Genomic DNA, 10,878 nt, shown 5'->3' with positions numbered 1-10,878 from the left:
AATTTAAAAATGGATGGAACGGAGCGGAAATGAGTGGTATGGATTCCATTCCATTCCATCACTTACCACCATATTCCTTCCCCTCCAATTTGGGCGGAATGAATAATTTGTCTTATTCCGTTCTAAAATTTCCAAACAATAGAATGGTACATTCGTTCCGCTCCGTTCCACTCTGCTCCATCCCACTCCGCTCCATTCCATTCCGCTCCGTTGATTTCGTGATATCCAAACATACCCTTAGGGTTTGAGGGGGAAAGAGAGGGAAGAAAGAGAACGGGAGAGAGAAAGAATTGGGAAAAGTTAGGGAAAGTTTGAGTAATTAAAATTTGAATAAAATGAATGGAGGAAATTCTTTGCCCGGTTAAAAGACTGTTCAGTTTGAAATCCAATGAATATTAAGAAACACCCAATAAGAATATTGGAAGGGGTTGCCACTTGGAGGAATGGAGAAATGTTATTGGTGGAAATAACATTTTGATTTAGCAAATTACCATAAAGGGCTTTTTTAAATGTAATTATTTTTTTCATAAAGGGTATTTTAGGGTGTTTAGTAGTATGTTTTATTATTAGTTAGGTAGTTGATTTCTAAAAAGAAAAAGTCGATACTATTACACGTATACTAGTACGTTTTGTTAGCACTACTACTTTAGACTGTAGACAGAGCAGGGATACTGCCATAGCGATAAGAAAGAAAGAAAAAATGGAAGGAAAGTTGTCGCGAACGGCAAAGAAGCTTACATCGTCTCCCATTCAAGAACTCTCTCACCTTGCCCAGAGATGCAACGCTATCAACCTCGCCGAAGGCTTCCCCGACTTCCCTGCTCCTCTCCACATCAAAAACGCCGCCGTTTCCGCCATCAATTCCGACCTCAATCAGTACAGGTTTCTATTTCTTCACACACAACTGAAACTAGTAGCAATGTAGTGGCACAGCACAAGCTCTATTTCGTTTTCCCATCATTTGATACAATCTATCTACACTCTCTTTACTTCAAGGCACGTGCAAGGTATATGTGAACACTTGGCCAAGATCGTGAAGGAAATGCATGGTTTAGACATCGACCCTCTTACGGATGTAGCTATTTGTTGTGGTCAAACGGAAGCGTTTGCAGCTGCAATCTTTGCAAGTACGCCTTATTGTTAATGAAGTTATTACAAGGTTAAATTAGTATGTGTAGTAATTTTGTAGTGACTAAAAACATATTTAACTCAAATACTTGCGTCTGCCTCGAACACTCGAACACTATGTGTCCGAGGTGTCAGACACTTGTTCGTGTCAGACACGTGATATGCCTTCAATATGAAAGGTCAGTGTAACCTAATGTTGGCTTTTTCTCTAATATCATGGTATGTTCTGTTTTAAACAGCAATTGACCCGGGGGACGAAGTCATACTTTTTGACCCTTCTTATGAAACATATCAAGGATGTGTGACCATGGCCGGTGGTGTCCCGGTAAGCTTGCTATTCCACCTACATAATATTCAGCATTGATTTTTCTGTGTATAATTACAAACCTATGATCCTGCATATTTGCTGTCTATTTCAGTGTTGAAGTTATTGATTAAACATTTAATCATTTTGTTCCTTATCTAATGTTTTGTGTTTTTGTGAACTTAATTGGACAGATACATGTGCCGCTTGACCCGCCTCACTGGACTTTGCATCCAAGCAAATTGCTGAGATCAATTACTGAGAGAACTAAAGCCATTGTACTGAATAGGTTAGAACTTACACAAATTCATGATTCTCTTGACATTAGATAGACTTCGTCCTCATCATTGAAATCTTCAGATTGGTCTTCTTTATTGGATTTTTTTAAGTAGATAAATACATGATAATAAGAAATACCAGTGCTATTAAGTTATGGTTTGAGCTAAAATAATTGAAATTGTGAATGTTACAAGAGTTTTAGTGTATTCTGCAGTGAAATATTCCCAAATGTCAGCATGAAGTTTGGTGTGCCATTTGTGTTTTTACTTTCTTTAGTTAATTTGGATTGGGTGCTTGAAGTGATTATGTTATATAATAACAACCACATTGTCCTCAAGTTGTGAGTTACAAAATACTAACAGAGTTTAAACAGTCCTCACAATCCAACTGGCAAGGTTTTCACAAAAGATGAACTTGGGACTATTGCTGGAGCATGCTGCAGCCGAAACTGCCTAGCCATAACAGATGAAGTATGACACTCAATTACTTTCGACTCATATATAACTTCCATCGTGAAATTTAAAAAATATGTTCATGGAATGAATAAAAACAGATGCTCATGATCCATATGAATCTTCTTCTGCTACGTGGATGACTATAATGAACATGCTCTTAAGAGGCTAGATCACATATATGTGATTTTAGGGTGCCCCAGTTTTCACATTACTCAGTTAACTACTTTATGGCAGTAATTCTTTTCAAAACTATTTCGTTTTCGTAGATAAATAGAAATTGCTGTCTCTTATTTTCTTTTTATTTGGATTATATCATAATTCTCAACCTGAATTTGCTTGTGTGCAAGAAAAATTACCGGAATTTTAATTCGGCTAAAGTAAAATAGTTGAATGGTAATCGAATAATGTTATATTTTTACCTTCTTCTGGATTCTTTGTGCAGGTGTATGAGCATATAACTTATGATAACCAAAAACATATATCCCTTGCCACATTTCCAGGCATGCAAGAACGGACTATTATAACATCTTCTTTATCTAAAACATTTAGCGTCACAGGTAACAACATCTAACAAGTCATACTCATGAAACTAAACTGCACCGGAAATTTTCGGGTTCTGTCAAGTCTCATTCCTTTTAAGAAGAATAGTGTTAACTAACTGTTGGTCTGTATCAATCAGGTTGGAGGGTCGGATGGGCAATTGCACCAGCCTGTATTGCGTCTGCTATCAGAAACATTCATATAATAGTTACTGATTCTGCACCAGCTCCTTTTCAGGAAGCTGCTTTGACTGCTTTGAGTAGCCCACCTGAATACTTTGAATCACTGAGAAGAGTAAGAGATTAAACATTCCTTTGATGTGACATTGTACGAGTGTTTATTCTATATAGCTTTTAAAAGTAAAACTTTGATGTTAGTTACTATTTACTTAGTAATAACCGTCACTACCCACAAAATAGAATGCAGCCATAACAATGTTTCGTTTCTTACTTGTCTTTGGCACGGTTTGGAAAAACAACTTAATTATGTGTTTATCATTTAAGTGCTTATGCATATTTTAACAACAAAATGAAAAACAAAGTCAAACAATTTTCATATAAGTTATAAGCTGTTTTTATAAACTATCAGAAAGAGCTTATATAAAGAAGTTGAAAACAACATATAAAAATGTCATATGGTATTTTCATAAACTCTCCCACCAAATAATCTCACAAGTACTCATGTCAATAAATAAGCTTGGATAAGTCAATCTAAATAGACATTTTCTCATGATGTTTCCATCTATGCAGGATTATCAATCAAAAAGAGATTATATCGTCAAGTTGCTTGCGGGAGTGGGTTTTAAAATACAGTTTATACCTCAAGGCTCGTTCTTCTTATTCGCCGAGCTTCCTGAGAATTGTTCCCTTTCTGATGTATGTGCACTCTTTACTCTCTTCTCCATTTTGTGTAGGCCATTTTAAGAACTATTTTAATTGTCACAGTGCATTGGAGTAGACATTTATCCATTATTCGGCTGCTGATTGATGGCAATAAATATTATTTGATTTGCAGGTAGAATTTGTTAAGAAGTTAATACTAGAAGCTGGGGTGGTGGCTGTTCCGGGACAAGGATTTTTTCATACCAACAACCTATCATCAAATGAAGCTTCTAATGCAAATTGTAAGTACCAGAAGAGATACATCAGGTTTGCATTCTGCAAGAGCGAGGCAACTTTGGCTGTGGTTTCAGAAAGACTTGGAAAGCTTTTGGATGCTGCAGGGCATCTTGCACTACATTGAATTAGTAGAAAGAATAATGGGTGTGATCAAGCTGTTTAGAAGAAGCTTTTATAAATTAAGAGTTTAATATTTAGTTTATATTATTAGACTATAGACCATTGTTAAATACTTAACAATGAAGGATCACTAGCACCGAAAGTTCTGGCACAATGCATGTTCTAAATATATGTTAAAAGCATGTGCCAATGTAACTGTAAGGATTACACACAGGAGAACATGTTCCTATTAATGTTATGTAATGCTTCTTCTTTCATATGCAATCATCACTTTTTTGGTAGCAAAAATTGTTCTTAACTTTATCATTGAAGTGAAATGTTCATATCTCCAATATATCCAGATAGCACTCAACTATTTAAAGTTTTTAATCTCTTGAAATGAAGATATGCTCTGCTGTGGGTGTGGTATGAGATAAGATATTAAAAAAAAAAAAATAAAGGTGTGGGTACTTCAATAAAAATAAACTTTTTTTTATATAAAATATATTATTTGAGAATTAAGTTGTTTAATACAATAAATGTTTAAAAGTTAAAATTATAATAAATTAAAATAACAAAGATATTAAAATACATAATATTTTATATTAATATATGAAGAATCACAAATTTCATTCAAATAGGATAATGAGAAAAAAAAAATGAAATACTACAAAAGTATTCATACTTTAGAGATGTTCACATCAAAAAGTAAGACACCATAAACAAATACAATTATTTTAGGCTTTTAAAAATATAACAAAATTACATCATAAAAATATCTCATATTTTTGAAATTAAATAAATTAATTCAATAAGCAATTTTATATTTCAAAACCATTTAAATTTAAATTAAATTATTTTATTTAAAAACTATTTATGCATCACCATTAAATTAAAATTAAGTCTTCCTCCCTCCTAAAACTTTACTTCGACGTTGTGTAACAATAACATCTCTCTATTATAAATGGGAAAAAAGGAAATGCATTGACAGTGTAAAGTATTTTTACACTGTCAACCAATGAGAGACATGCATCAGAATAAAACCCATTTTTAATTTTAAAAAACTGTAATTACATGACAAATTAAAGCATTTTAATTGGTTGTATGTGTAAAACTGATTTACACTGTAGCGCACTATCTTTAAACTCATTATAAATTACCCCATTTGATATAAAATATAAATAAAATTAAGGGTTAAAAGTAAATTTGTCCTAATTTGAATAAGTTTTGGTTTTCTCATGTAACTTTTCTTTTATTCCATCATTGTTTACTTTTTTTTTTTTCTTTGTGAGCATTTAACAGTAAAAAAATATAAAACTTGTTCAATTATGCAAGAAGTTAAATTTCCATACTATTTTTTTTAATTGACAAAAAAACGAAATTTCACATATAATTTTTCTTGTTGCAAATAATAATAATAATAATAATAATAATAATAATAATAATAATAATAATAATAATAATAATAATAATAATAATAATAATAATAATAATAATAATAATAATAACTTCCTTAGCCCAAATGAAACGGCTGCGGTAGCCAAGTGAAGAAGAAAGAAAAATACTAAAATAGGCTGATCGGCGACGGGCGAACAACCCAACTGTGTGCAGAAATGTCACCTGAGAATCAGATACACGATGTTGAAGTTGCAGATGAAGAACAAATAACACCTCTTATTACCCATGATTCTGGAGCAGATAAATCTTTATCATCACTTCCTAATCAACGCCTTGTTTCTCTTGATGTCTTTCGCGGCCTAACCGTTGCGGTTCGTGCCTTCTTTTCAACCATAAACCCTTCTATTCAATTTTTTCATGTTCAGTAGACTGAGTTAGTTACTTTAGCATCAATATTCATCATAAAAACACTTATCATGTATGGGATTCAGTTCTTGCTTACCATTTTTGTTAGTTATGGAAGTTAGTTAATTAGTTAGTTAGTTAGGGCCACTTTACAATTATTTAATCAGTGGGATTTTTGGTGCAGTTGATGATATTAGTTGACGATGTCGGACGAGCTTTCCCATCCTTGAATCATTCTCCATGGTTTGGGGTAACACTCGCTGATTTTGTAATGCCGTTTTTTCTCTTCGGGGTTGGCGTTTCGATCGGTCTCGTGTTCAAGGTAGGAGGTATTGTCTTATGCTGTGATTGTTTAGGACACTTTCAGGATATTGTATAGTGTTGGTAACTTGTAGAATAAATGCAACTGTATTGCTGAGCAATATTTTAACTCTTGGATAGTCTTTCAGAAAGTCTCTAGCAAATCAAATGCCACAAAAAAAGTAATATGGAGGACAATTAAGCTTTTTCTTTTGGGGATCTTGCTACAAGGTATGCTCTCCTGTGTTAAGTGATGCAGTTAGTAGCCACTGTTTTAATGTTTCTTTTTGAAACTTATACATAGGTGGGTATTTCCATGGGCGCGGTCATTTAACTTATGGACTTGATTTAAGCAAGATACGCTGGTTTGGTGTACTTCAGGTAATTGTTATGTAACCAGTTATTATTCCTTACTATCTAACTTATTAGGCTTTTTTTATTTTTTTTATTTCCAATTCTGGACGGTATAGTGTTTCTCATTATATGTTGTTGACCCCCTAGTGGGAAAAGGCTTTCGTCATTGTTGTTCATTTCTAATCCTGGAGATTTGATAATATTGTTGTGCATCCTATTCTCTCTTTGATTTACTTTGTGCCGCTGATTACTATCAGTTTCAAATTCATTGATGCTAACTGTCTTAATTATTTGTTTAATCTATGGTGTTAATAAGAAAAACATGCCGAGTATCTTTATAATGCCACTCCATGGCTGTAAATATCAGCGCCTGTTGTATTTGTTTTTGAGGAAGTATACAAAGTTTTCTCACTCAAGTTTTGACTTAAGGCTGATTGCAGATTTGCAGTTTGTAGAAGAGTTATTTAGTTACTATATAGTCATTGAAATTGTTTTTTTTTTTTTTTATAAATTTTTTTTAGTAGGAAATTGGAATTGCAACTGAAAATAGGTCACAATTAAGAAAATAATTAACTGCCTGTTGCTTTTGTTTTGTTAATGTGTTGTTAGTTTAACACATAATTCCTTGCATGGTATGCAGAGGATATCCGTTGGATATTTCTTGGCCTCAATGTCAGAGATTTGGCTTGTGAACAATAATATTTTAGTTGATTCACCTGCAGCTTTTGCGAAGAAATACTCCATCCAGTGGTTAGTTTATTTTTGTAACGTTAATGTTTCAAAATTAGACTTCTGCTGGCACCCATTTTTCTTGCCTTATGGTATTCTTTCTCTGTGCTAACTGCTTGTCTTTTTGTCCAGGATGTTTTCTATCTTACTTTGCTCAGTATACCTTTGCTTGCTCTACAGCCTCTATGTTCCAAATTGGAAGTTCGAACACTCTAACTTGCTTTGGTCTGGTCGTGTATCAACTATTCAAAATGTGAGTTGGCTTGGTTTTGTCATTTTGTGCCATTGAATGCTGAAGGAATATCATGAAGTTTTCGGCTTAAGTTTAATTTATGCCTTCACGTGCACATAACTTTATGACTCATTCTTTACCATAGATAGAGTTCACATGCAATTTGGTTTCTTGTTGGTGATACTTCCCTGTGACTTTCAAGTTGTTCTGTAATACTGCATGACCTGTAGGCTTCAGCTTTGCATTTCAAGAAACAACAAATCATCTCTTTATCTAATACAAGACTTCTCATTTCTTAAAATTTTAGGTTCATTTCATGAATTGATGAATCCTTGTAGACTAGCATCAGTGCTCATTGCTATGTAAGCACAGTGGAAGGTGCATACTGAACTTGGAAAATAATAATGTCCAAATTGGGAAAATAATAATGTGAAGAGAGTCAAATATAAAGAGAATATGGATGTACGCATTCAGTGACACATCATAATGTTTTGTATTTCTTTTCTTGCTTCATGTAATATGGTATCTTAGTTTTCTTGAATTCTACTTCCATTTTAGGCTCTTAGTTACATTTTTTGTTGCTATTTTCATTTTCATGATTCTGACCACCTAGTGGAAAGAAATGCTTTGCTGGTCGCTGTTTTTGTTTTGTATTTTCTTTTTCATAGACAAAAAATCCGGCATCTGATATTTGTTCTGCAGGTTCATTGTGAAATGAGGGGTAGCCTTGATCCTCCTTGTAATGCGGTGGGTTTTATTGATAGATTAATTCTTGGTGAAGATCATATGTACCAGCGTCCTGTTTACAGAAGAACAAAGGTTATTTACCTTCTATTGTAACTCATGTATTGAATCTTCTGCCACCTCCAAAGTCTTTTTTTTTTTTTTTGGTACAACAGAAGTCAATTATTTTATCCCTTGAACAATTTTATCCTTGACCTCCTTTTCATTTTCAGGAGTGCAGTGTCAATTCTCCTGATTATGGACCCTTGCCTCCAGATTCACCTGGATGGTGCCTTGCACCATTTGACCCGGAGGGTATTTTGAGGTACAATAGCATTCTCTGCTACGATCCTCTTTTTCTTTTCTTTGTAGGTCATTATGGTATTGAAACCAATGGTGATATTTTATATTTTAAATAGCTACAGTCATGGTATTTTATTTCTTTAATTTGTACAGTGTACTTTGGTTTCCTTATGTTCATCTCTTTTTCCCCCTGCTTTCTCATGTACGATTTTTTTTATCTTTGATGTTAGATTGGTATCCCGCTTTAGACATCCTAGTCATGATTGATTCCTTCATTAATTATCTTCAGTCAAATAACAAAGGAAATTTTAGCAATTCTTAGAAGTAGGGATCTCACCTTGAGCTTGACTGGGTTATCAGTCATTTAGAATTTTCATTGGGCCAGTCCAAATTCAGACGGGGACTCTGTTTTGCTCAGGTTCAGCTTAGGCCAACCATCCCACAGTTTATATTGGGTTATTAGAGCCGGCCCTTCAAGTGACCAATTTTGACAATATTACATTTTGTTAATGCACTGGTTACTAACTATTTAATTAAATCTTCCAGTTCACTGATGGCTGCCATTACTTGTTTCGTGGGATTGCAATTTGGGCATATACTTGTAATTTTTCAGGTCTGGTGTATAGGAATCTAATCCTAGTGCCTTTAGAATTTGTCTCTGAGATGTGTGTGCGAGTGTGTGTAATCAAATAAACTACTGTCTTTTCCATTCAGGATCACAAGCAGAGGGTACTCCTTTGGTCTGTATTTTCCTTCTTTCTATTGGTAGTCGGATATATTCTGGAGATTTTAGGTACTATCTAATTTAAATTTCTCAAGATTAAGATACATTTGATTCTCCAACTAACCACTGTAAAGTTTTTCAGGAATTCCTTTATCAAAAGCACTGTACACATTAAGCTACATGTTCATCACCGCAGGGGCATCAGGCTTGGTTTTGACCGCTATATACTACATTGTAATTTTGTTTTTCTGTCGTAATGTGTGTGTCAAGATGAAAAACATAATTTTCTGATAGGTTTTCGAAAAGTGGTAGCTCCAGTGTTCAATCACTAGCGAATTCACAGGTCCATATATTGTTGCAGGTTGACATAGAACGTCTCAGAAAGCCTACAGTATTACTACAATGGATGGGAATGAATGCCCTTATTGTATATGCATTGGCTGCTTGTGATATTTTCCCAGCAGTTATCCAGGGTTTCTATTACCGTTCTCCTGAAAATAACTTGGTAATGTTTCATTTCCAATGGTTCTTTACATCTTTTCTTTCGTTATATATAATCAGGAATGTTTTTGCTAAGATTAATTTATGATTACGGAATAGAAGCCAACATAAGAACTTATTTACATGCAGATTGACACCAGTGAAGCTTTAATACAGAACATATTACAGTCCGAGAAGTGGGGTACACTGGCTTTTGTAATAATTGAGATTTTATTCTGGGGTCTTTTAGCTGGTTTCCTCCACAAGAAAGGGATATATATAAAATTGTAGCGGATGATGCAATCATGCAAAAGACAAATGTTATGTACATATAGTACTTTCCTTGTAGATATCTTCTATTAGAAATCTACAATGCTTTCCTGGCATGCACATATCTTGTTGGTTATCTTTCTTGATTCTCTTACATAGCCTGCCAAAGTTGTCTTTCCTAGCTTTATCTTACCATGTAAATGTCTTAAGGTGGGGGCGCATGAGGAGTCATAGTATTTTTTGATGGAATGAGAATTGATATTTTTATTTGCTGAAGCAATAGGATTTTAAATCATAACACAATCACATCACCATTTAGTGAGATAAACAAAAACTGCCACATTCCCACTAAATAAAGAAGGGGAATAATTGAAACTACTTTCTTCTAAAATGCAGGAAACACTTGTTGATTTAAAATTAAAAAGTATCGTAACATACAATAAAAAATTAAATAGCCATGTAATGCAATCCAAAAGCAATAATTAACACTACTCCTTACTTCTCTTTGCTTTTAGGATACGCAAATTTCAATTTCCTGTCTTAAAAACTCAAACTTGCTAATATGAAGTGACTTTGTAAATAAATATGTCAATTCATTCTCCGATCTGCAATAAATCAAAGTCACTTCTAAGTTTTGCTGCATCTCTCTTAAGAAATAGAGCTTGATATTAAAATGTGCATGACAACCTGAATCTATAAAATTGCAATTGATGCTTGATTGTTAATAAAAAAATTCAGTTTTATTATTCTGTTGGAGATGTTAAACACAAAAAATCTTCTTTAACCATAAACCTTGATATTCTCCTGCTTCTTTGTGCACCATGAGAAAAACTCCATAGCTAACAATATTCGGAAGTGCTCTTAATGTCATCAAAGGATCAATCTAGTCACTGTATGGGAATCCACACAACTAGAAGTTTTAGCAGCTCTCAAATTTGACACCGTAGTCAATTGTGCCTTTAACATATATCAATATTTGTTTTCAGCTATTAAATACATTTCACTAGCACAATATATAAATCGGGAGAGGAGACTTA

The 10,878-nt window shown here is 33.7% G+C and overlaps 2 protein-coding genes across 3 annotated transcripts; both read left to right on the top strand.

The window, feature by feature from the left end:
* Positions 1-642: 642 nt before the first annotated feature.
* LOC131629212 (uncharacterized) lies at positions 643-4,221 on the top strand. The gene is made up of 9 exons (XM_058900007.1): positions 643-882; positions 997-1,127; positions 1,368-1,453; positions 1,627-1,721; positions 2,085-2,181; positions 2,609-2,723; positions 2,846-3,000; positions 3,456-3,581; positions 3,721-4,221. The coding sequence occupies exons 1-9, from the start codon at positions 701-703 to the stop codon at positions 3,946-3,948; spliced, it is 1,215 nt and encodes a 404-aa protein (XP_058755990.1). The 5' UTR covers positions 643-700; the 3' UTR covers positions 3,949-4,221.
* Positions 4,222-5,446: 1,225 nt separating this feature from the next.
* LOC131629184 (uncharacterized) lies at positions 5,447-9,957 on the top strand. 2 transcript variants are annotated; one of them, XM_058899979.1, is made up of 13 exons: positions 5,447-5,692; positions 5,911-6,048; positions 6,176-6,257; positions 6,331-6,407; positions 7,021-7,130; positions 7,242-7,362; positions 8,044-8,160; positions 8,298-8,389; positions 8,914-8,980; positions 9,082-9,160; positions 9,234-9,325; positions 9,453-9,596; positions 9,722-9,957. In XM_058899979.1, exons 1-13 carry the CDS (start codon positions 5,537-5,539, stop codon positions 9,860-9,862), a joined length of 1,416 nt encoding a protein of 471 aa, XP_058755962.1. In that variant the 5' UTR covers positions 5,447-5,536; the 3' UTR covers positions 9,863-9,957. The 2 variants fall into 2 exon arrangements, with proteins under 2 accessions (XP_058755962.1, XP_058755961.1); XM_058899978.1 differs by having other exon boundaries at positions 5,911-6,055; positions 6,168-6,257.
* Positions 9,958-10,878: the final 921 nt, after the last annotated feature.

The sequence above is a fragment of the Vicia villosa genome, unplaced genomic scaffold (genome assembly GCF_029867415.1).
Source record: "Vicia villosa cultivar HV-30 ecotype Madison, WI unplaced genomic scaffold, Vvil1.0 ctg.000534F_1_1, whole genome shotgun sequence".
Lineage (NCBI taxonomy): Eukaryota > Viridiplantae > Streptophyta > Magnoliopsida > Fabales > Fabaceae > Vicia > Vicia villosa.
This window is presented reverse-complemented; position numbering and strand designations above follow the sequence as displayed.